The sequence below is a fragment of the Danio rerio genome, chromosome 21 (assembly GCF_052040795.2).
Source record: "Danio rerio strain M-AB ecotype USA chromosome 21, GRCz13ab, whole genome shotgun sequence".
Taxonomy (NCBI): Eukaryota; Metazoa; Chordata; class Actinopteri; order Cypriniformes; family Danionidae; genus Danio; species Danio rerio.
The window spans coordinates 13,673-37,500 of NC_141041.1; the positions used below are offsets into that span (position 1 = coordinate 13,673).

General features: G+C 44.0%; 1 protein-coding gene and 2 long non-coding RNA genes across 4 annotated transcripts in view; 1 reads left to right on the forward strand and 2 right to left on the reverse strand.

The window, feature by feature from the left end:
• Nucleotides 1–387: 387 nt before the first annotated feature.
• On the reverse strand, nucleotides 388–8,561 carry LOC147838668 (uncharacterized). Of its 2 annotated transcripts, XR_015519740.1 has the most exons (4): nucleotides 8,005–8,137; nucleotides 7,756–7,841; nucleotides 7,271–7,472; nucleotides 388–1,071 (listed from the first exon to the last, which is right to left on the reverse strand). It is a non-coding gene; the product is annotated as an uncharacterized LOC147838668 (long non-coding RNA). The 2 variants fall into 2 exon arrangements; XR_015519739.1 differs by lacking the exon at nucleotides 388–1,071 and having other exon boundaries at nucleotides 7,084–7,472; nucleotides 8,005–8,561.
• On the forward strand, nucleotides 7,395–9,044 carry LOC147831698 (uncharacterized). The gene is made up of 3 exons (XR_015519738.1): nucleotides 7,395–7,492; nucleotides 7,579–8,090; nucleotides 8,581–9,044. It is a non-coding gene; the product is annotated as an uncharacterized LOC147831698 (long non-coding RNA).
• A 3,131-nt stretch (nucleotides 9,045–12,175) lies between these two features.
• Nucleotides 12,176–23,828, reverse strand: part of LOC100537272 (C-type mannose receptor 2) — a 23,637-nt gene continuing 11,984 nt past the window's right edge. The window contains exons 23-50 of the mRNA XM_087300415.1: nucleotides 23,585–23,739; nucleotides 23,248–23,392; nucleotides 23,096–23,150; nucleotides 22,831–22,897; nucleotides 22,623–22,756; nucleotides 22,493–22,536; nucleotides 22,233–22,406; nucleotides 22,000–22,154; nucleotides 21,789–21,902; nucleotides 21,059–21,174; nucleotides 20,828–20,979; nucleotides 20,517–20,722; nucleotides 18,641–18,815; nucleotides 18,347–18,568; nucleotides 17,884–18,053; nucleotides 17,721–17,791; nucleotides 17,362–17,462; nucleotides 16,459–16,578; nucleotides 16,231–16,380; nucleotides 15,921–16,075; nucleotides 15,579–15,678; nucleotides 15,258–15,493; nucleotides 14,257–14,446; nucleotides 13,732–13,983; nucleotides 13,467–13,649; nucleotides 13,027–13,077; nucleotides 12,533–12,681; nucleotides 12,176–12,447 (exon numbers count right to left, since the gene is read on the reverse strand). Of these exons, the coding sequence (XP_087156541.1) occupies nucleotides 12,403–12,447; nucleotides 12,533–12,681; nucleotides 13,027–13,077; nucleotides 13,467–13,649; nucleotides 13,732–13,983; nucleotides 14,257–14,446; nucleotides 15,258–15,493; nucleotides 15,579–15,678; nucleotides 15,921–16,075; nucleotides 16,231–16,380; nucleotides 16,459–16,578; nucleotides 17,362–17,462; nucleotides 17,721–17,791; nucleotides 17,884–18,053; nucleotides 18,347–18,568; nucleotides 18,641–18,815; nucleotides 20,517–20,722; nucleotides 20,828–20,979; nucleotides 21,059–21,174; nucleotides 21,789–21,902; nucleotides 22,000–22,154; nucleotides 22,233–22,406; nucleotides 22,493–22,536; nucleotides 22,623–22,756; nucleotides 22,831–22,897; nucleotides 23,096–23,150; nucleotides 23,248–23,392; nucleotides 23,585–23,739 (3,887 nt within the window). The 3' untranslated portion in view covers nucleotides 12,176–12,402. The remainder of the gene's footprint in view (nucleotides 12,448–12,532; nucleotides 12,682–13,026; nucleotides 13,078–13,466; nucleotides 13,650–13,731; nucleotides 13,984–14,256; nucleotides 14,447–15,257; nucleotides 15,494–15,578; nucleotides 15,679–15,920; nucleotides 16,076–16,230; nucleotides 16,381–16,458; nucleotides 16,579–17,361; nucleotides 17,463–17,720; nucleotides 17,792–17,883; nucleotides 18,054–18,346; nucleotides 18,569–18,640; nucleotides 18,816–20,516; nucleotides 20,723–20,827; nucleotides 20,980–21,058; nucleotides 21,175–21,788; nucleotides 21,903–21,999; nucleotides 22,155–22,232; nucleotides 22,407–22,492; nucleotides 22,537–22,622; nucleotides 22,757–22,830; nucleotides 22,898–23,095; nucleotides 23,151–23,247; nucleotides 23,393–23,584; nucleotides 23,740–23,828) is intronic.

A 23,828-nucleotide genomic window follows, 5' to 3' on the forward strand; every position in this document is an offset into this window, starting at 1 on the left:
AATTTGATTATCTGATGTCTAGGTTGTTTTCCCATACTTTGATTATCATATTTAAGCTTATGAAGCCCTTTAAAATCGTGTTTTATTAGAGAATAGACCATATGCAAATGACTCATTAGTATTCGTGTTTTTAGACCAATCCTGTGTGTCCTCAGCTGAGTGTGCTTTCAGTCAGGTTTAGTCCTTTATATCTCAGCCGTTTTTTCATGTTTTGGTTTACTTTTTTCGGCATTTTAATCGGTATGTTGTGTAGAATAAGTGTTGAGCAAATAAACTGTCAATACTGATCAAAAATATTTCTGTGAGGTTACCGTTTATGAGGAGTACAGCTGATTTAGTGTGGTAATTCACAATCTGTGTATACAGATTAATGACTACATTCTGGCAAACTGATTCATGCAGTTTATTGGAGCTGATAGTGCTGAAGTCGTCATGTCAATGATATGATAACACATACACATCACAGTTGTGTGTTTTGACTAGCATGATGTAACAGTGTACAAACAGTGTACATAATGAAATAGAGAAACAGATATTACAGAAACAGACCAGCAGCAAAAATTTAAGATCAGTCTGGCAAGGTGTGAACACAATGGCTGGGAGTAAAAAAGATAGAGCAGGCATTGAAACCAATTTAAATGGTTTTAGTTCTGTGAGAGAGTTTACTGAGGAATTAAATACGTTTTACTTAAGGTTTGATGAGGGTGATTTTAAGTCAGAAAATTACATTTTAAAACAACACCTGTCATGTAGTAAATCCGTAAACATTAGTAGGACTCAGGTCAAAGACCTCTTTCAGAGAATTAATACTAAAAAAAGCCCGGGCCCAGATAATATTGGTGGTAGGGTGCTGCATACATGTGCTGAACAACTTTCTGAAATATTTCATTGCATTTTTTCAGTCTCTTATATGTTGCAAATACTCTCAGTTCATCGTGGACTTGAACACAGACACTTATCCTCCACAATGGCGGCACACAATGGTGTTAGTTTGTTTGTTTAGTTTTTTTTTTTTTCTTCTTGATTTTGCAGGACAAGACCGGCAGCTGTGGTTGCCAGTAAGCAGATTCACTAAAGGAAAGAAAAACACAAGTTACAGCCAAAACCAAAGATGACATCAACTGAAAATAAAACTCTAGATAAAAATAATAGTGCTAAATATTTAGACAATATAAATGTTCTTTCTGAAGATCTCAGCAGAGATCATTAAACAACTTAAATCAGTGGAGCTTCACTCATTACTGAGCTCGGACTTTTCTGTCATGTGGACAAAACTCTTCATGGAGTTGCTGTTGTTCAGTTGGTCACCATGATGGAGGTCAGCGTCTGCTTTAGTTGGCCTCTTCAGCTGCTTATTTTAACACTAAATTTATTTAGGTAGCCAAAAATAGTTGTGTTGATCAAACAATTTGTATGGCATGAGAAGCCTAAAGGAAATTTAAGAATAAATGTAATCAAGTTATTCAATTCACCTTTATTTATATAGTCCTTTTACAACGTAGTTTGGGTCAAAGCTTTACATAAAAGATCATCTTATCAAGAATCAGCCTTTCAATTACAACAATGGTGACAAACAAAAACAAAAGAAAATCAACCCAGAACAACACAAAACACTCTACTGAAATATAACAGCCAAGAACAGCACACAATAAAGGCACAGAAAGACATTTCAAAAACTTTAAGCGGTTTATTTTATTTATGCAGCAATGCATGCTGGGAGGTTCGTACTATGTACCCAGCATGCATTGTGGCATGGATGAATCATGCAGCTTTTTAATTTTAGTAACCGTGGTTGAGGTTCATATCTTGATTCTTGATGTCTTTGTGTCTTACAGGGTCATGACTCCCCCCACTTTTGGTTAAAGTCTACTTCAGAATTGTTTCAAAAGATGCATGATTAATGGGCGGAGCTCCGCGAGCACAGGGCAGGAGTGGGTGTGGCCAGCAGGGGAGAAGGGGAGCGAACAACTGTTGTTGTCAGTTAGCTCACAAAATGAGACAAACCGCGAGGAGACGCATGAGTTTATAGTTCACAAAGTTAAAATGCAAAGGAATAAACAGTAATTGAATGCCCTGCTACATTTGTTATTTGTAATTTCATATACACATAACCACAATTTATATCATTATAAAGATAAGTGTGTTCATGTAAACCCTATAAATGAGGATTCTCCCTCAATCCCCGGGTCTAAATATAGATCTGAATGTAGACTCAGTGCAGCAGGTCTCCTGACCTGTCTATTTTAACCATTAGCCCTGCTGGTAATATAGAGGATTTAGGCAAACACAGCAGCATGGCGATGTGTCTGAATGTGAACGAACTCCTGATAAAAGTCAACGTCCGCCATTCTTCAATTCTCGTACTGCTCTCCCGACAAAAATGCTTGCAGCACACACACAGCTTTGCTGTATCAGCCCTGACTAGATCGCGGGGAAAAAAACATGCAACAAACCCCGTGGATCATGGAAACAAACACATACGAGCCTTCATGAACGGCTACTGCGTGCCGTGGGTTCGTGTCTCACAGCTTGCTTGAAACTGGCAGGTCTGTCTTGCCTTCAGAAAGCACGTGCTCTCATGAATAATTAAGCAGCCGGCTCGTCTCATAGGATAAGAAAACTCCGCTATGAATAATAATGAGAAACCGACGCGTCATCATTGCACTTGCAGTACTGCGCTATATCGCCAATTTCGATCCGCCCCAAAAATCATTTTAAACCTGGAAGCTGAAATTAGATGACAAAAGCTCGAAATTATCCAGTTTTCCCCACATTTAAAGCTGACAGGTGCTAACATTGTCTTAACTGATGCTCAACACACACCAGTGGTGGTAAGAGTACAAAAAAATTGTACTCAATTACAAGTACTGTTACATTGCTGAAATTGTACTCAATTACAAGTAAAAGTACTGGTGTTAAAAAGTACTCAAGTAAAAGTACAAATTACTCTTCGTAAAAACTACTCAAATTACAAAATTACAAATTACTTTTTTAGCTTGGCGGTATTGGTGGAATTATCCATAAATCCGGAGTCAGACAAGATCCAGGCAGTAAAACACATTTTATATAACACATCTAAAGATACTATAAACACTTTTTAAACTGTGTAAACAGCATTAATTATAGATTATAATTATAGAGCACCTATAGAGGAAACCCATGCCAACATGGGGAGAACATGCAAACTCCACACAGAAACACCAACTGACTCAGACAGGGCTTCAACCAACAAACTTTTTGCTTTGAGGCAATAGCGATACCCACTGCGCACCATGATTATTTTACAAAAACAATGTTTTGCTATTTTGAGTATAAAGATAACAGAAATATGCAGAAATGCACGACTTTTTATCATTTCAAATGATGCCTCTTTTATCTGTACGATCAATAGATGATTTTATATATAAAAAAAAACACTTGCAAATTATGGAGAAACTTTGTTAATTACCTAATTCGCGAACTGAACCGTCAGAAACCACAGAACAACACTGCCTAGAGCCTAAACATATTATTAATAAATTAAATATCACACAAATTAAGTTGTCTTCTTACCATAATGTTTTTTTTTCAGATTATAGACTGAAGTCTTGTAAAAAAAAAAGGGTTTCTGCAGATATCATAATGTCAAATTTAAGACTTTTTAAGACTACGTCATATCTTTAATATTGTTCAAGATTTTAAAAATAATTATTTTTCATTATTTTTATAATTTATTATGATTACAAAGTTGGGTGACGGGGTGGGGCAGTGGGTAGCGCTCTCGACTCAAGGCAAAAAGGTCGCTGGTTCAAGCCTTGGCAGGGTCAGTTGGCATTTCTGTGTGGAGTTTGCATGTTCTCCCCGTGTTTGCATGGGTTTGCTCAAGATGCTCCGGTTTTCCCCACAGTCCAAACACATGCATTTTAGGTGAATTAGGTAAGCTAAATTGTCTGTTGTTGTAAATGAGAACGGGTTGCAGCTGGAAGGGCATCCGCTGTGTAAAACATATGCGGGATAAATTGGCGGTTCATTCCGCTGTGGCGACCCCAGATTAATAAAGGAACTAAGCCAAAAAGAAAATTAATGAATGATTATAAAGTTTTATAACTTTTCAAGATTTTTTAAATCAAAGTTTGATGCATCACTCACTTTTGTTTATATCTCAGACAGTTCTACCTGTTAAAGTTAAATATCAATGACAACAGAACATGGGTTACTCTACAATTATTATTTTTTTATTCTGGCAAGAATAATAGCAAAAAAAAATTTTTTTTTGCCCACTCAACAATTGACACATTATTGTCTGGCTAGTTTCTGTCCTCTACTAATGAGCTGAAAAGGCAATAATGGTCCAACAATCCTGTCCATCATCACCAATAAAGCCTAGAAATTGGGCATCAGTATACTGTAAGCTGATGGGTTCATATATTATTTTCCAGTTATCATATACTTAATTTGTTACTTAATTTTTGTTACATTGCTTTAACTTCAAAATGATCCATCAGTGTAAAACCTATAAATGGTGGAAAAACATATTCTGTAATCTTAAAACCACCTGGGTCTCCACTTTTGCCATGGCCTCTTTTTTGTTGTAACAAACTTATCCCCCAGGTTTTTCCAAACTTTAACAAAACACTTCCTTTCCATGGCTGTTGCGATTTCTAGCCAAGAATTATCGGTCATCTGGTTATCTCTTTGTCCACGCATACAGTCGTACTGTTACAGACAAAATCTCTTCAAAGTGATTCAAATTCAACTCAAATCAAGCGCGGCGCCGCGCGAACTGTTCACCCGAAATCATGTCGCGCGCATCCAAAGTGAACCTCCGCAAACACGGCGATGACGTCACATTCGCCGCGCGCACTGAGCTATTGCATGCTGGGCTTATTTGTAGTTTTAATACTGCAAATTACAATAGGACTAGTGAAATAAAGAACTACACCACCACGAAACAAAGCAACAACAAAAAAATAATTTAAATGAGCATTAGAAGTAGCCTTACAATGTACATCGGAAAAATAAGACATGTGCAAACATATTTTAGATCTAGAACAGCGAATTTAAGACTTTTAAGGGCTAAAATTTAGATGTTTATATTTTAGACATTTTAAGACCCCACGGAAACCCTGTAAGCCGGATGGCACAGCCGAGGGCAGGTTTCATCCACTTATTTTTGCGCTTTTTGGATATGCACATAAAACGGTAGATGGAAACGCTATAATGCGCATATATTTTGAAAATGTGTGTGAATGGACAAACCAGCAGGCTAAGCACATTGTAAAACATCTAAAGTGTTGTTTTGGTCATTCTAAACCACCTCAACCATTTCAGTATTATATTATATTAATAATGACCTCCAGAATTGTCAAGAGTTTCTGCACTCCGTGTCTCACGCCTTCAAACGCCAGCGCGCGTTCACTGCGTGCAGGATTGCCTTCTGATGCGCAAGTCACTTATTAAATAAAGATAATTTATTCACGCAGCTTCTCCTACTGATGCTAATTCTGTTTTTACTTTTGATATTTGTCGCCAGTTAATCAGAGGGTGGCAATTTTGTTCTCTTTGACTTGATGGACAGAAACGCTGCTTATTTGCAGTCTTTTATGCGATATTCCAGTTTTGGGCATATATTTAATAAGCATTTTAGATGATAACATAGCTATTCACATCAGCACATCTGTCCTCTTTCTTCCCTATGTACCTGTAGGTGAACAGCTCCTCCGGGTGTGGCCATGCATTCATCCTCTGCTATTTCTTCCTCATTTCTTCTGTTTTAAATCTCCATATGTCAATTGATAACTTTGTGACTGTATGATGATGGTCACGTAAATCTGCAGTAGCCTGAACTTGTTTTTCGGTTCAAATAATGTACCAGGCTTTTCATTGGTCCGTTAAGATCAGCTTTTTTTATTGGCTACCGAAATGCTGGTCAGTGCGTGGCTGAAATATTAATTTATTGACAGTACTCTGTAACGAATTGTGATTATAAAAGTAACGAAGTAGATTACTCAGCTTAACTTGTACTCAAGTACAAGTAAAATTACAGGCTTAAAATTCTACTCATGAAAGTACAATTACACCAAAAATGTACTTAATTACAGTAACGTGAGTAGTTGTAATTCGTTACTCCCACCACTGACACACACACATCTGTTAATATAAAAAAAAGTTCTCCAGGGTGTCCTGAACCTTTAAATGTGCTTCTTGAGCTCTCAAGGTTTTGCGTATGAAACTATATTAATTAATTTTAATTAATTCTTGTTTGTTGACTCTCCATGGGAAACTTTCCTAATGCCCCAAACCACGTCACATAAACCTGCAATTGTTTTATTTAAGTTATGGATCACTAGCGGTTATAACTGTAACAATTATTTACATAAAGCTTCTCATTGCCTTTATTGCCATAGCTGATGAGTTTCAGAAACAATAAGATAGAAGAGTAAAGGATCAAGAGCCCAACTAAAGCAGCCTCTGATCTCCATGATGGTGAGGTCAAACTGAAAATCAATAAAGAAATAAAAGCGCTGTTCATTATCAAATGTTTTTTAGTGGAGCTGCTGATGCTGTTTGTGGAGGTGTTTAAATCAGTTGCTTTGGTGTGAGGCTGTTGCTGTATGTGTTTATTTCTCATTCTCTCCTTCTGTGATTGTGCTCTTTAACATCATTTCAGAACCGTTCCGAGACCTGGCGAATCTGCATTTGACTGACTGGGTCAGAAACACTTCTGTCTTACATAGCCTAGTGGACCGTGCATGTGCATGCTGTTACTGTGCTTCAAATGGGTTTTGGGTTTGAATCCTGCTTTGTACAAATGCTCCAAAATCAGGATTTTCTTTATTTTAATAATGCTACTGTGTTATGATGTAGTCTAGATAGGATACAGCTGCGGATACACCATCCATACAGCATCATTTGTGTAAGACTGTATAGCAATAATTCATATTTTTACAGCACTGTGACGGTTGGGTTTAGCGTTTGAGTAGACGGTATTAAAATACAATAAATGAGGAATTTCAATAATAGTATAAATAAGTCTTGTCAACTTCTGACCACAACCATGTCTGATCTAGAAACAACCCTGTTTTATGACCAAAACAAGACATATTTATTCACAAATAGTGTTTATTCTGATGTCTGACCAATGTTGAAACAAAACAATACAAGAACAGAGCATTTCAACATAGCTGCATTTGCCTGGATTCGAACCCAGTAACCCTGCATAATAGTCAGGAACTCTGACCGCTCTGCTATAACACTTGTAGGTTCAAAGGTACAAAGTGGGTTTTAATACCTCAATTTGCTCAATTGTTCTTTGCTGAAGCTGCTCCAGAGCAATGTATAAAAAATTACCCCTAGGTGTCACTGTAGAGTTTCGAAACGTTTCAAAGCTTTGACACATTTGCTTCAACTGTTTCAGTTTCATGAAGTGTCACTTTGCCCACCACTACTGTTAAATGAAGCGAGGAGAGCAAGCTGAAGCAGGATTTCTACATCTGAAACACACATAATACAGGTCAGTCAGAAGCAGAACAGAACAGTTTACATGCAAACTCTAATTCAACACACCTGAAGCAGCTAATCAATACATTACTATGACAGCTGACCGGGAATAAACTCAACAGAAAACACCAGTGACAGACAGAAGATCCATTAGAGAAGACTGATAACATGAACAGGAATACTTCACTCAGGTCTGGTGAAAGCAAAGACTCCTTCATTAATGAAATCACTCAACACAAGATATCCAGATTAAAGCAAAGCAGAGGTGTGTTTCACCTGTAGGGTTTCCATGCTCAGCATCACACTCCACCGCAGGTACACTCTGCAGGATTACACTGACCTGCACCGCAATCACAGCCTCTCTGAAAGCACACAGTCAGATCAGAACTCTGCCTTGAAGAGTCCAGAGGAAAAGGAAATTCAGTCTCTGACCCACAACTCACAGTAGAGGGCGGTAATGCTCTGTTTAAGAATGCAAACCGCCAATAAGACAAGAAGAAGAGCTCTACCTGCTGTTTCACCCACCTGTGTGTTTCTCCTCCAGTGTTTGCTCAGTGGTTCACCTGTCCGTGTGTTCTCTCCTGCTCCTCTCGGCCGGTCAGCATCACCAGGTAAGCAGAAAGGGTTCCTCCACTATTGTAGATCTGCTTGATGGTGTCTGAGACAGATTAAACACAGCGCTGTGGTGAATTCACCATCATTTCTCTAACACTCAGCCAACAAACAGGCCGTGAGTTACAGCTGATCACTCGCTTCACTGATCTGATCTGTAGATGAGCTGATGGAGAGAATGTGGGGATTTTATTCTTGTGCTTGTCTTCTTGCTCAGCTGTGATAGTGCACTAGACAGATGCTCCTTCATCTTTAACATGTTCTCAGACAAATATAAGAGTTACAGTATAAACACAAGCCTCCACAAACCAATAACCTCATTAAAGACTAATCAACAAAACTCCACATCATTTGCACAGACAATCATTTACACAAGATCATCAGACACTGGTCTTATCTGAGAGCTGGAAACAGCAGGGTTTCTGAAGGGTTTAAGATGAGGCGTTTTCAACAACTTTCTTCTTCTGTTTACTGGTGTTTGGCAAACAGTGTAAAGGTGCAGATTCTGTCACCTACTGGACTGGAGGGTGGAGTGCAGCTGAGTTGAGGACTGGAGGGACGGGGAGGTCTAATCTGTTTCATCTCTTCTGCTCTTTCATATATGTAATCATTGTCATTTTACTTTTTGCTTTTCTGCAATGTAACAGTGAAAGGGTTTTCCCACCCCAATCTTTAGTGACTGAAACTGCTGGAATATTTGTTGTTGACATTACACTAATACACGTGAGAGTGTTTCAGTTCACAATAACAGCTTTCATTTGTGTTTCCTCATTTTGTATGAAGTTCAGGATAAAGTTGAATGGACATTTTCTTTCCAACACACATTTCTCTGCATTTCATATAGACGTCATGCCACTTTATAACCTGTATGTTTTGCCAAATTTTCATCTCATAGCTGATCAGTCCCTTTTTATCTGCTTTAGAGAATAAAGACCTATCAGACACATCCTAAAGCCACATCTGACTCCTTTAGCGTCTCTTTCACTAAATACTCTGCTGTCTCTTTCTGTTAGCACAACATGCCATAAACTGACCTTCCCACATCTGTGTGATGTACATTAATGGAAATAGTTCATGTAAAGGTCAGGAAATATTGGGGTTTAATTTGATATGCCTAACCCATTTATTTACTACTTTGTGCAGAATTGATTGAGTGTTTTAATATCGTCACGCAAAATAAATTTAATGACAGTATTTATGGCTTGCACTGTGCAACATCACGGGATCTTTATGATTATTTTGATGATGTGTTGCTTTAATTAGTATTGGTCATTCCCAATAATATTCATATATATGTATGTATGTGTGTGTATATATATATATATATATATATATATATATATATATATATATATATATATATATATATATATATATATAAATAGGCACAGGTGAATTGGGTAGGTTAAATTGTCCATAGTATATGTGTGTGTGTGTTTGTGTATGTTTCCCAGAGATGGGTTGCGGCTGGAAGGGCATCCGCTGCGTAAAAACAGCTGTAAGTGACGTAAAATATCCAGTCAATGCTTAAATCTGTAAGTGTACATTGTTTAAAACTGTTGATTCATCTAAAAGAGCAGACTCATAGTGCTTTAAACGAGTCGTCTTGATAACGAGTCATAAGGTTTTTCACCATGACGTGACAACGAAACCAAGTTGTTGTACGCACAAACCCGAGAGATTTGAAACTTGCCGCCCCGCCCTCTAACACACACACACACACACACACACACACACACACACACACACACACACACACACACACACACACACACACACACACACACACACACACACACACACACTTAATTTAGTTGATCAGTTCCCCTATAGCGCATGTGTTTGGACTGTGGAGGAAACCAGAGCACCTGGAGGAAATCCATGTCAATACAGGGAGAACATGCAAACTCCACACAGAATCATTCCTGGCCCAGCTGGGACTTGAACCAGTGACCTTCCTGCTGTGAGGTAACATTGTTAAGCACTGAGTCATGGTTCCGCCTAGGTCATTAAATGTACAATAATAATGATGATTATGATAATAATGAAAATACATGAGAATAAATTTCAATTAACAATTGTTTAAACTATTAAATTAATATTTTAAACTTTTGATCCATTTTTATAAAATGCCCTGTAATTATTTTGTTAGCTTGCTTCAAAACAAAATGAAAACAGGAGGATATATGTAGAACTTCTATTATTTAATTAATTCCAGAGACCTCTATTATCAGCTCCAGTGTGGAAAATGAAACCAGATTCATGCCGACAGACCCGGATGTGCTCAGAGCATACAGATTCAGCAAAGAGAGGACATTCGACTTCTCTTGTCAGAATTCAGAGAGAATTAACAGTCAGAAGAAATCTGTTCTAAACAAACAAAGTGAATAAATAGCGGGAGCGATTGGGTGTGAAATAAAACTCAGCAGGAGTGAGACTGAAAAAAACAGTCCAGTGCAGATTTCCAGGCTGATGCTCTGGGTCCACCTGTGAGTGTGTAACGTGGAGACTGACATGGAGGGATCCATATGCAGTATTTATAAATCACACTCACTTAAACATACAATATGCACAAAGGTGCAAACACACATCAATAGTAGCAGTAAAGGTCTCAAGGCTGGCGGCTGACAGACACAGAGTGATTTACCAGGCAAGGGTCAGAGGCAGGCGGCGTGATACAGAGTCTGTGTAACAGGCTTGGGTAGTGGGCAGGCAGAAGGCAAAGCAGAGTCAGAAATGGGCTGGAGTAATGCACAGGAGATCAGGCAGGATATAACGCTCAGTAATGCTGGCCGGGGCTGAAACAAGACTTCGCAGTGAACTGGAGTTTGAGTGTGGCTTATATAGGGAGCGTGGGTCGTTAACTGGATTCAGTTCAGGTGTGTGCACGATCAGTCTAGGTGGATGATGTAATGCTTAGAAATCCGGGGATGGGGGGCCTCTGCTGGCCAGCGAGGGGAATGACTGGGACCGAGTCGGTGACAGAGAGATAGCCTAAAGAAGGGGTTCTCAATGTCTACATGAAAAGGTCCAAATCTGAATTTTTATTGAGGTCAAACGTCTGGAACAATTGATATTACATAACTTGTTTATAATAAACATCCATAACATGCATCACAAGTCAACACTGTTTATTTTCTTTAAATAAAGTGGCATTTGCATTCAAAACCCATTAAATACAATGCAAATATGGCAAAACCACTAATAGAAGTGCATTTTTGTACAAAACGCAACAAAAGGTAGGTGAGTAGTATCTGGTTTCAGCCATAATAATGCAAGCTGAGACTGCATATCTCAGAGATGCAACGTCAGACCCAATGCACTCAATGGAGCTAGTGATGTCACAGTGAAGGGCGGGGTTAGGTATGCGCATTGAAAAGCATTGAATGCAGGGCAACTGCACCAGGTCTGCATACAGACCTCTCTACCAAAAACATGCAAAAAGAAACTTTAGGTCCTGTAGTTTTGCGGTCATCATATCTGTATTTTGTGGATGCTGCCGCTCAAAATGTCTGGGTTTCGTTTTATAGTGGCGTCCACTTTTTACAACTCCAGTTGTCTCATTACAAATCAAGCAGCATGAAATAAACGCACACTCTGTTCATTCAACAATCAACGGTCTATCTCTTCATCAAGTTTGCTTTTCCATGAGAGCGACATCTTCATCCATTCAAGTGATCGACTTACTGCAGTGTGTTAAAGCAGGCGCGCGCCGTCAGCTGCTCGATCACGTGACACCTTGGATGATGCTGGTAATTAGCAATGACACAGCTAATAACTGACAATAATAAACAAATAGGCAACTACAAGTTATTTATATAAAAATCAGCTTTCAGCGTAACTGTTGTGACTGGCACAGTAATGAACTACAGCTCCCAGCATGCACCTCGCACACAACGCTTCCTGTTTCCTATTGATTACACTCACACAGGTTTGCTGTGTGTTGAAGGATATTAAATGCTTCATGTGGTTTTTTATCATCTGTATCCCATATTTAAAATCCTTTAATGCACAAACCTTTTAATTTCCCTCAAAAAGAACAAGAACCACTTCTAGTGGCATTTTCAAAATAAAAGTAAAGCACTGAGATATTTCAGTTTTATTTCCAGAAAGAACTGTACAGACAATAAACACATCACATGTTCATATTTAACCCAATCTACAAAATCAGCAAGAATACAAACCCACATACACAAAACAGCAAAACTGTAGGAGGACGAGGCGGTTCCTGTTCATTTTCAGTGCTGGTGATTATATTTCAGTGTTTCTGTACACACACACACACACACACACACACAGGCGAACCTCAGATCAGGACTCAGACTCTCCGGCGAAGTTGGGGTTGGTGAAGGCAGGCTGGAAAACACACATTGTTATACTCTCTCTCCTGTCTCTCTCTCCTGTCTCTGCAAGTGTGTTTCTGACTCAGACGGAGACTCACCACGTCAATGTTCTTACTGTCCGGCCTGAAGAAGCTGATGTCACCCGGCTTCACACCCTTCACACTGAAGACGTAGTAGAAGACGGCCAACAGGAGCGCCACACACACCAGCGCACCGATCACTGCGCCCGCGACAACTCCAGCATCCGCTAGCACGCACACACACACACACACACACACACACACACACACAGACAGAGTGGCATTACAACAACGTACTCACACACACACACACACACACACACACACACACACACACACACACACACACAGACAGTGCAGGGATACAGCAACATATACATACACACACACACACACACAAGCACGCACACACACACACACAGACAGAGTGGCCATACAGCAAAGTACACACACATATACACAGACACACACAGACAGAGCAGCATTACAGCAATGTACACACACACAAACAACAACTACAACATCCACATCACCAACACTGTGTGTTTCAGAGCGCTGTGTTCGTCACTCACTGCCTGACGGGTCGGTTGGAATGACGATGCCGTTATCATCCGTCACATAATCTGAAATAAGAGGAAACAGAACTGAGGAGAGCTGCACCGTCAACATGATTAAACATGATTAACCATCCAGTGTGTGTGTGTGTGTGTGTGTGTGTGTCAGTTTGTTTGTGTGTGTGTGTGTCAGTTTGTTTGTGTGTGTGTGTTTGGGAGTATGAGTGCATGTGTGTGCACTCTGTCAGTGTGTGTGTGTGTGTGTGTGTGTGTGTGTGTGTGTGTGTGTCAGTTTGTTTGTGTGTGTGTGTTTGGGAGTATGAGTGCATGTGTGTGCACTCTGTCAGTGTGTGTGTGTGTGTGTGTGTGTGTGTGTGTGTGTGTGTGTGTGTGTGTGTGTGTGTGTGTGTGTGTGTGTGTGTGTGTGTGTGTGTGTGTGTGTCAGGAGCTGGACCTACACTGGCGGTGTCGGCACACGAAGCCTCTCTTCTGCGTGCAGCTGTTGTCGTTCCAGGTTCCGTCGCTGTACATCTCCACACAGTTCTCCTTGCCCACGTCTCCATCATGCACGGCTTCATTGGGTTCTCCAGGAGCCCAGTTGGTGAAGCCCACTGCGGTGAGGTCGGTCCAGCCCCAGCCGTCTGCAAGAGAGAACAGCAGAGTCAGCGTGTGACAGCAGCCGTACAGGCAGTGGCGGAGGCGGGACGGTACTGTACTGCGCACAGGAGCGGTCGCGGGTCAGCCCGATCCACATGTTGTGGTATTTGGTGTAGTTGAGGTTGCGGATGAACTCCACCTCCAGGCGGCTGTGGATGGAGGTCAGATCTCCTCCGTTCACCTGCTGGCAAAAGTGCCGCGCCTCTGGCCATGAGAAGCCCACCTTCCCATTATAGGCGAAGTAGCAGTGCCGACCGTAGTGCCAAAACCCCGGCAGACACTTCCCATCGCCCGGAGCCGGCGTCGCTGGAGGCTTATCTGTGGAGACGACAGGAGTCAGGGGAACACACCAACACACACATGAGGAAATACAGCTATGAACACACAGAAAACACACACACACACACACACACACACACACACACGAGGAAAGAACACACATGGCAGCTATTCCCTCATGAAATGTCATGTAAACATGTGAAATCTCAGCATTCTGATGTTGGCTTGTGAAGTTGCTGACCTCTGAATAGACGTCCATGAGGTAAATACAGAGGTGCTGTGACAGGAAACTGAACACGTCTCGAACGTTACCTTTGGTGATTTTGCAGATGTAGGGTTTGGCGGCGTTGCAGTCGGTGTCGTTCCACGTGCCCTGGATGAAGCGCGAGGCCTGGTGCATGCTGACGCAGCCCTCGCCCTTATGGCTGGTGGGCTCTCCGGGACCCCAGTGGGTAAATAACACCGGCCAGCCATCAGACCATCTGTACGGGTCATTTTCCGACTGCGGGAACACACACACACACACACACACACACACAGAGTCCTCAGCTCATGCACTGCAGTGGATGCAAGTGGAAGTCAGTAAAGTGCTCACGATATCTGTTGAACATTCTACTTTAGTGGAACAAATCTCCTGTCGATGACAGTAATTATTTAATAAATATAAAACTCACAATGCAGTTCTGAATTCTGCACAGCACAGTTAGAGAACATTTATAGGTTGTGAGGAACAGGAGTTTGTGGATCGTTTCTGCTTGACTTTCCCAGCAGGATGTCAGATTAGCCCCAGAGCTGCTGTTTACTGCCTCACTCATAGATCTTTAGCTTGAGTATGCTCCAATGGTTCTCAATAAGGTTGAGTTCAGGGCAGGATGGAGGCCACACCATGAGTTTCTCTGCTTTCATACCCAGAGCAGCGACTGCCACACTGGGGTTCACTGCAGCCTCAGATGGGCACTGTCCCACATGAAGATGATTTTGCTACAGAAGGGATCTTCCTCAAGGTATTGCACTGTCGAATGATTTTGAATGAAATGATTTTGGGGAGCAGAGAGGTGTTTTTCCTCTCCTGTACTGCTGAAATGGTGTGTGTCCTGCTTGATAACAGGGAGCGTCCTTCTGCAGAGGTTTTCCTCTAATCGGGCTCTGCTGGCAAACTAGTTATAATTTGTGTCTAAGACTGATTTCGGTGACCGGGCGAGCACAGAGACACCACACCATCATGACTTTAATTGAAAAGCCAAAATAAATGTTTATGCCAATTAAAACCAATTTGCATAATAATAGGTGAGACAGTAAAGCTGTCACCCTACCAGGCGTCGGAGGCCGATCCAGGCGTCGGAGGGGCTCTGCTGCACGGCTGCGGAAATGAAGGCCTGGTCGTAGCTCATGTCCACACTGGCCAGGTTTCCTCCATCCTTCACACAGGCCTGCTGCGCCTCTTCCCAGCTCCGGGGCTCAGAGAACAGCTTATAGCAGTTGTTGAAATAGGTGGAGTAGCTGGACGGGCAGGGCGACCTGGTGGGCGGTGGGACGGGCAGGCTGCTCGCTGGGGGCAGGAGTTGTTATTATTATTATTATTATTTAGTCATGTCTCTAGAGCCATAATGGACACAGAAATGTGCAGTACGTACACTTCTTCATGGAGCAAACCCATCCTCGCTCCAGCTCACAGCTCTCATCGTTCCAGCGGCCCGTCTGCAGGTGATTATGGGTAACGGCGGTGCAGTGTTCCTGTGCCAAACACAACACAAGACAGATCTCTGAACAACCCTTACTGATCCACAACACAAACACTGTCCAGTAGTCCACAGTTCTGCTTTAATGGGAAATTACACTGAAACTGTAAATGTAGAGATGTAGAGTTCTGAAACGGTCTCTTAATAAAACAGAATCAGATGAAGATTGCAAAACTGAGTTATTGTTAAGCTGAATCTGGCACAGCTCTGTCCCCATAAGGGCCTCCAGGAGCTCACCTTCCCGTCTACATTGTTTGGTTCTTTATCAGCCCAATTGGTGTATAATACAGGACTGACTCCATCACTCCACGCAAACTTCCCTTCATGCAGACTATCAGACAAACCGATCCAGACGGGTACAATCAGGTCCTGGAGGTAACTAGCTACAAAATCTGTAGAGAAGAGGACATATCATGTAGATAATAGAAAATATTTGATCATATCTGGCAAACCTTATATATCATCAATAAAAGGCTGCATGCAATGCTAAAGGAGACGGATGGCAGACAGACTGAGCTCAGTAACGCTGGAGCTGCTGAAGACGCACCGTTTTCACTCTGGTTGTCGATGATGGCAAGATCTCCTCCTTTTTCTTTTCGACACCAGTCTCGCGCCGTCATCCAGTTAGCCTTGATCTCCTTCTGGTGTTTGTGGTTCCCCTTGAAGATGAAGCACTTGTTGTGGAATTTCATCCATCCTGAGAAAACCCAACGCAGGAAACATGACTGAAGAACTAGCATTATTGATCAAACACAGCCACGCCCACCGGCCGTACCTTCAGGACAGTTTCCCTCCCATGCGGCGGTCGGTGGTGGCGGTGTGTGGTCGTTCCCAGGATATTTCTTACACACATAACCAGCACTGGCACGGCCACAGTTAGCATCATTCCAGGAACCTGTTGACGAACAAAAACACTGTCATGAACCATCAAAAGATCATCTGTGCCTATACATCTGTCTTTACGTCTGTGTCTATACGTCTGTCGATATACGTCTGTGTCTATACGTCTGTGCCTATACATCTGTGTCTATACGTCTGTGTCTATACGTCTGTGTCTATATGTCTGTGCCTATACGTCTGTGCCTATACGTCTGTGTCTATATGTCTGTCTATACGTCTGTGCCTATACGTCTGTGCCTATACGTCTGTCTATACGTCTGTGCCTATACGTCTGTGCCTATACGTCTGTGTCTATACGTCTATGTCTATATGTCTGTCTATACGTCTGTGCCTATACGTCTGTCTATACGTCTGTGCCTATACGTCTGTGCCTATACGTCTGTGTCTATACGTCTATGTCTATATGTCTGTCTATACGTCTGTGCCTATACATCTGTGCCTATACGTCTTTGTCTATACATCTGTGTCTATATGTCTTTGTCTGTACGTCTGTGCCTATACGTCTGTGCCTATACATCTGTGCCTATACGTCTGTGTCTATAACACACACACAGGGAGAGTCAGTAAAAGTTTATATAAATGCAGAATTATGTGTTCGGGCGACTCTGCACTGTGCGTATGGTTGCTGTTGAGCTGACCTCAATCATATTTGTTTATTTTTGATGCATACATTAACAAACATATGAAGGAAATGAAGACGATACAGTCATGTTTTTATTTGTAAGGAATGTCATCATGAAGCTCAGTACTGTGAAGGGTGAATGGAATGATATGTGACCTGGATGTCTGTTCATCTGGACACACTGCTCTTCTCCGTTAGCATCATTGGGCTCTCCAGGACCCCAGTGCACATAGGTGACCGGAGACAGATCAACCCATCTGCACACACACAGAGACACACACAAACACAAACACACATACACACACACACAAACACAGACACAAATAAATAAACTGACAAACTCGCATGCATAAAACACATAGACATACACACTCAAAGAAATACACAAATCCACAAACACACACAACAAACAAATGCTGGCGCACACACAAAAATACACATTCACAAAAGTACTCAATCACACACACACACACACACACACACACACACACACGCTCAAATGTCTGCAGACTTACAGATACTCTCCACCGGCGACCCCGAACATCCTCATCCCAATCCAGGCCGCCGCCACCTGACCCGTGCCCACCTGAACACACACACACACACACACACACACACACGTTATGCCTCCACAGTTCATGCTAACTGCTAAAGCTACTGCTGCTGTGTTTATCGTACCAGGCTGACGACGTACGACTGCTCTGCTTCATCAGCGATGGACACCAGCAGAGATTTCTCCTCGTAACAGCGAACCATCGCCACGTGAAAGTCCACGATATCAGTGTCGTTAAAGTAATAACAGACGCCGTTGTGTTTCCTCCAGCCAGGGTTGGATCCACATTCAGGAGCTGAACACAGGAAACACCTTTAATACAGCAGCTCTCTCTGGTGTGCAGTGTTCGGCTAAGTAATTAGCTTCTGTTCTGTGTTTACTCTGTGCTGTGATTATCGCATATTTCAGCAGCTTCTACCGCCCACCTGACAGCCCGTTTAATGAGTGTGCATCTTTTCACATTGTGCTAAAGGTTTCTGGGATTTGCTCCACATGTTTCTGATTATCAGCTTTGAATTTACTGACAATGTTTATAAATGCAGCACAGAAATGGAGGATCTGATTGGTCAGAATGGTTGCCATGGTCACCTGGTTCTGGCGATGACGGCTGCGGTGGTATGATGGGCTTCTTTCCTTTGGCGATCATGCAGATCCAGTCCTGGTGTGCGTCGCAGTTCAGGTCATTCCAGGAGGACGTCCCGTTGGCGCTGGTCACCATCTCCACACAGTTCTCCCGCCCGTTGTGGTTGTTGGGCTCACCGTGGCCCCAGTTGGTGTGACTGACGGGTGTCCCATCGCTCCAGTGGTAGCCTGAGGGCGGGACGGTCAGCTGTGTTAATGCAGTTTATTAATGCAGATTCTGTAATGCAGCAGCACACACACCTCCCTCCAGCGGGTTGATGCTCAGGCCGATCCATGAGGTCTTTCCCTTGGTGAATCCGGCTAGAAACAGCTCCTCCTGTGGGCTGTGGATGCTGACCAGATCTGCCCCGCGGGACAAACAGTCCTCCCGCGCAGACGACCAGCTCTTCTTCAGTGTGAAATCCACAGAGAACAACTGCAGAGCAAGAAGAAGAGCATAACAGCACACACACACTCCTTACAACACACACGCATAACAGCAAACACACTCGCACACCTGAGCAGAGTTTGACCTGCCTCATCTGGGAGAAAACCTGCTTGTGCTTCTGTTATATTATACAACCCCAAACCTGGAAGAGTGACAGTGTGGAAAACGCAAGTAAAACAAGAAAGCAGTGGTTTCCAGATGTACTCTGACTTGTGTTTGAATGCAGACGATATGAGCACACAATATTTGATGTAACTGAATTGAATTGAATTTTGTCTGGTCAGCCTCAGCTCATGTGTAAATCTCCATCCTCTCCTGACATTCAGAGCTGCAGCACACTCCAGGAGCAGTTCAGGCCAGTGATCAGGTGAACTGCTGAATAATGATGTGATGTCCACAGGTGATGGTGATGATGATCTGCTCATCAGGTAAGCTCTAGTCCTTTAGGAGCAGAGATGGGCCGAGGATCACCAGTTTGACCACAAATATGAGAGCAAATGAGTGAGATGATTAAACGATGATCTTCAGAGAAAGAGAGGAAGACGAGGATATTTCACCTTCAACAGTGCAGAACATCAATAAAGACTGAAGGAGTCTGGAGGAGTTTCAGTGCGTAAAGGACAAGAGCGCAAGCCTACGCTGAACAATCGTGACCTCCGACCCCTCAGGGGGCGCTGCATCAAGAGTCCTCATTCATCTATAAGCAGATCAGCACATGAGCTCAGGACTCAATCTTCTCAAGCAGCACAACAAAGAAGAAGAGGATCATCCAGACTGACACCAGCAACAAGTCCAGAAGCCCGGCTCTGTCATGGTGTGGGGTTGTGTCGGTGCTCTTGGCGAAGGTGACCTGCTCTTCTGTGATTCTCCATTAATGCTGAACAGCACAGAGAGATTCTGGAGCTCAATATGCTGCCTTCTGCTCCAGAGACGCCCTGCAGAGTCCAACAAGACCATGCAGAACCACACTGAGCTCACATTACAGAGTCCTGCTGCAGAGGAAGAGGAGACAGACACTGGACTGGCCTGCCTGCAGTCCCGACCTGTCTCCAGTAGTAAAATGTGAGGTGCATTATGAAGCACAGACTGCAACAATGAAGACCCCGTACTGTTGCCCACCTTAAGACTTGTTTGCAGGAAGAATGGGACAGAATTATCCCTGGAACACTTCAGCACTTGGTGTCTTCAGTTGCTAAACGTCTTTAAGTGTTGTGAAAAGGAAAAGCAACATTACACAGGGGTGAATGCTTTACTGGAACAACGTTTTTTTTAAATGTGCTGCAAGATCCAAACTAGGGATACGTGTTTTATTTGAAAAAAATAAATAAATAAAAACAATAAAAATGAGGAACACATTCAATAATGTTTGGGGTTGTATAATATTTACACGTTTCATCACCTCTCAAGCCTTAAATCAACTCCAGGATGTCAGATGGTCCCCACACAAGGAGAACGTGTACCAGCACAGTAAATACTGAAGTACTGGAGTCTGTATTTCAGCAGGACTAATGTCAGGATAGCTTTATATTGAACTGAGTGCAGCATACATCCATGCAGAATACAGTACAGCATACACACACACACACACACACACACACACACACACACACACACACACACACACACACACACACACACAGTAATCAGCAGATTTCAGGTGTGTGTGTAGTCAGTGGAGTGTGTCCTCACCCTGTAGCAGTTCCTGAAGCTGGGCTCGCCCCCCCACCCGCTGTCACACCCGGTCACCGGCGGCAGAGTCGGCGCAGGGGTCGGTGGAGTGATGCCGCTTCGAGGAGCTTCACACACAAACGCAAACGACTCTTCACATTGTTTGTTGACCCAAAATCCGGCCAGCGGGGTTGTTGTCATGGTGACACATGGTCCAGCGTGGTTATCTGCGGACACAGACATCTGATTGGCTGAGGAAGAACATCATTGATCTTATTGTTGATTGGTTATAGTCTATATGGCTTTGGTGTCAGGACGGAGAGACTCGTTACTTGGTTCGTTGCGACCCCAGTTGGTGTACGTGATTAAAGCATCATTGTCCCAGTAATAATCCACCCCGGCCTGCCCTCCTCGCGCCCGCAGCCCGATCCACCAGTGACCGGAGTATTTGCTCATCAGTGCGGTAAAATGAGCCTGTTCATACCTGCAGGAGCACAGTGCTTACTACAGTACAGCAGCCTACATGGGGGAACACACACACACAGACGCAGACACACACTCACAGATCCAGGATGTGCAGCAGGGAGCTGTCTCGACTCTCGCAGAACTCTTTTGCCTCCTCTCGGCTCCGAGCAGTTTCTTCAAACCAGTAGCAGGAATACTCAAACACATCCCAGCCCTACACACACACACACACACACACACACACACACACACACACTGTTAAGGCTAATTTATACTTCATAGCCTTTCGCTGTGGCTGACGGCGTCGCTGACGTGCACCTCTCAAAAAATGTAACTACACATGGCAACGAGGCGTAGCGTAAGCTCTGTGATTGGTTGGCTTGGTATCGCTGACGAGTCTGGGCGGGACCGAGAGCCGGGTGAATGGTGCGAGCCCGATGGAGCGATTGTTTACAAGTGTGGAGTCCCGTGAAGGAGCTCCGGATGGAGAGTTTTGTTCTGTGTTTCCCTCATGGTTACAGTTGCTGCACGTCCGCCGGTTCCTGCCTCAAAATGAGCGAGTTTGAGCCACTTGTACATCCAGGAAGTGTTCAGAAAAAGCAAAACAGCAGCGAAGAAACTCGACACAGAGGAACATTTACACCTCACTGCCCACTAGTGCTTCAGAAGTGTTAATGCAGACCAACAGAGACAGCAGCAGCAGTATAAGCACAGCTACACGCGTTACATGCGCCGTGGGTCACGCCGCTCACTTGCTGCAGAAGTATAAACCAGGCTTTAGTCTGAGCACTGCAGGCTCGCAGACGCCCCGCCGGAGCACACACTGACCTGAGCGCAGCCGTAGACCGTGGGCTGGACAGACGGAGCGGGATAGTGTCCTCTAGGGGATTTGCAGATGTAGGAGTTCAGTTCAGTGCAGGTGACGTCATTCCAGTGTCCCGTCTGCAACACACAGCGGCATAGTGAGTGTGTGTGTGTGTGTGTGTGTGTGTGTGTGTGTGTGTGTGTGTGTGTGTGTGTGTCAGTAACCCTGGTTTACCTGATGGTACATCTCCACACAGTCCTCATGAAAGCCCAGGTGGTTGTTGGGTTCTCCAGGAGCCCAGTAGGTGAATGTGACTTCATGATGATCCGACCAGGTGAACAGACCTGAGTAGTCCAGATCATTCAGGCCGATCCACACGTCACTGGTGGCTGCAGACGGGACAGAGGACGGGTTACGGGAAGGGCTCAATGGACATCACTCACACACACACACAGATACACACTCACCCATGTACAGGTAACTCTCCACCCAGCTCTGCTCCGTCATGGACTGGATGGACACCAGATCGGCTCCCAGTGCTCTGCAGGCCGTCCGTGCGCTGTGCCATGTTTTCTTCTCTTGAAACGGCTTATAGCAGAACTCACCGAACTCATACCAGTCTGGACCAGAACATCTCAGCTCTGAAACACATACACACACACACAGCGGTGAGAGCCCGGCGGTGCTCCAGGAACAGAGCTGTGCTTATCAGGACATCTGATCTCACCTCCGTCAGCGAAGCGGTAGGACACGGAGTACTGGCCGTCAAACCTGAGACACAACAGCAGATTGACCGCAAACTCTGAACTCAGAACTCATGTACAGGCAGGGTTTCTGGAGCAGCGACACACACTTACTGTCGGGACACAATGCCGTTCTTTGTGGATCCGCTGTAGAAGTTCTGGCCCGGCTCCTTCAGCAGTGTGCAGTCTCCACCGATGTCATTCAGGACCACACCGGCGTGAATCGCTGCAGCGCAGATATTAGAGTCCTGCGGGACAGAAGCAGCTCAGCGGACTGCACAGTCAACGAGTCGCCATGACTGATTATTGATTATCCTCTTACCCCGCGATACGTCTCGGTCCCGTACACAGAGTACGCCTCCATCACACACCCGGCCGGACAGTGAACGCTGAAACACACAACAGCAGAGTCTGACTCACGCCTGAAACACACACTCAGAGCTTTAATGAGTGTGTTTGACTGGCTGGTGATCCGCAGCGCTGCACACACTCCGGGTTCAGAAGCTGATGATGGGAATGAGGAATAATGCAGGTGTGCAGCGCTGGAGATGACGAGCCGACACTGAGGTGTGAGATTCAGTACTTACGTCATCCTGTCGGTGGAGTGGTCCAGGTTGGGTTTAGCACTGCACGTCACAGCATCTGCACACACAGCAGAGGCAGAAGCAGAGAGGATGAGTTCACACACGGAGCACAGACCACATCAGCTCATATTAAACCCAATCTCCAGCTGACTCACAGTCCGGGGAACAGCCCAGAATGTCCAGCCGTAAGCCAGCCTGACCGTTCCACTGCAGCGGCAAAACCCGCACGTACTGCGCCGACACCGGCGTCCCGAACAGACGCTTCTCCACACTGGACTTATCCACAGAACCCGGATACTCCTGCAGGACAGCCAGCATCAGCATCTGTGTGTGTGTGTGTGTGTGTGTCTATGTGTCAGTGTGTGTGTGTGTCTATGTGTCAGTGTGTGTGTCAGTGTGTGTGTGTGTATGTGTGTGTATGTGTGTGTGTATGTGTGTGTGTGTAAACCTCTGTCACTGCTGTGTGTGTATAAAAGGTGTGTGTGTGTGTACCCCTCCATCACTGCTGTAGTCGCTCCAGGAGAGCCCGTCTGAGCTGGTCTGGACCCTGAATGCAGTGACCCAGTGTTCTGCGGTCGGGCAGCCCTGGATGGAGACACCGGTGATCTTCTTCGGCGCACCCACATTCACCTGGATCCAGGAGTTGGCTGAAACACACACACAGACATACGCGAGTGTGAACCTGCAGCTCGTCTGCTTCGCTGAGCTTTACTGTGGTTATTTGATGATCCTGGGC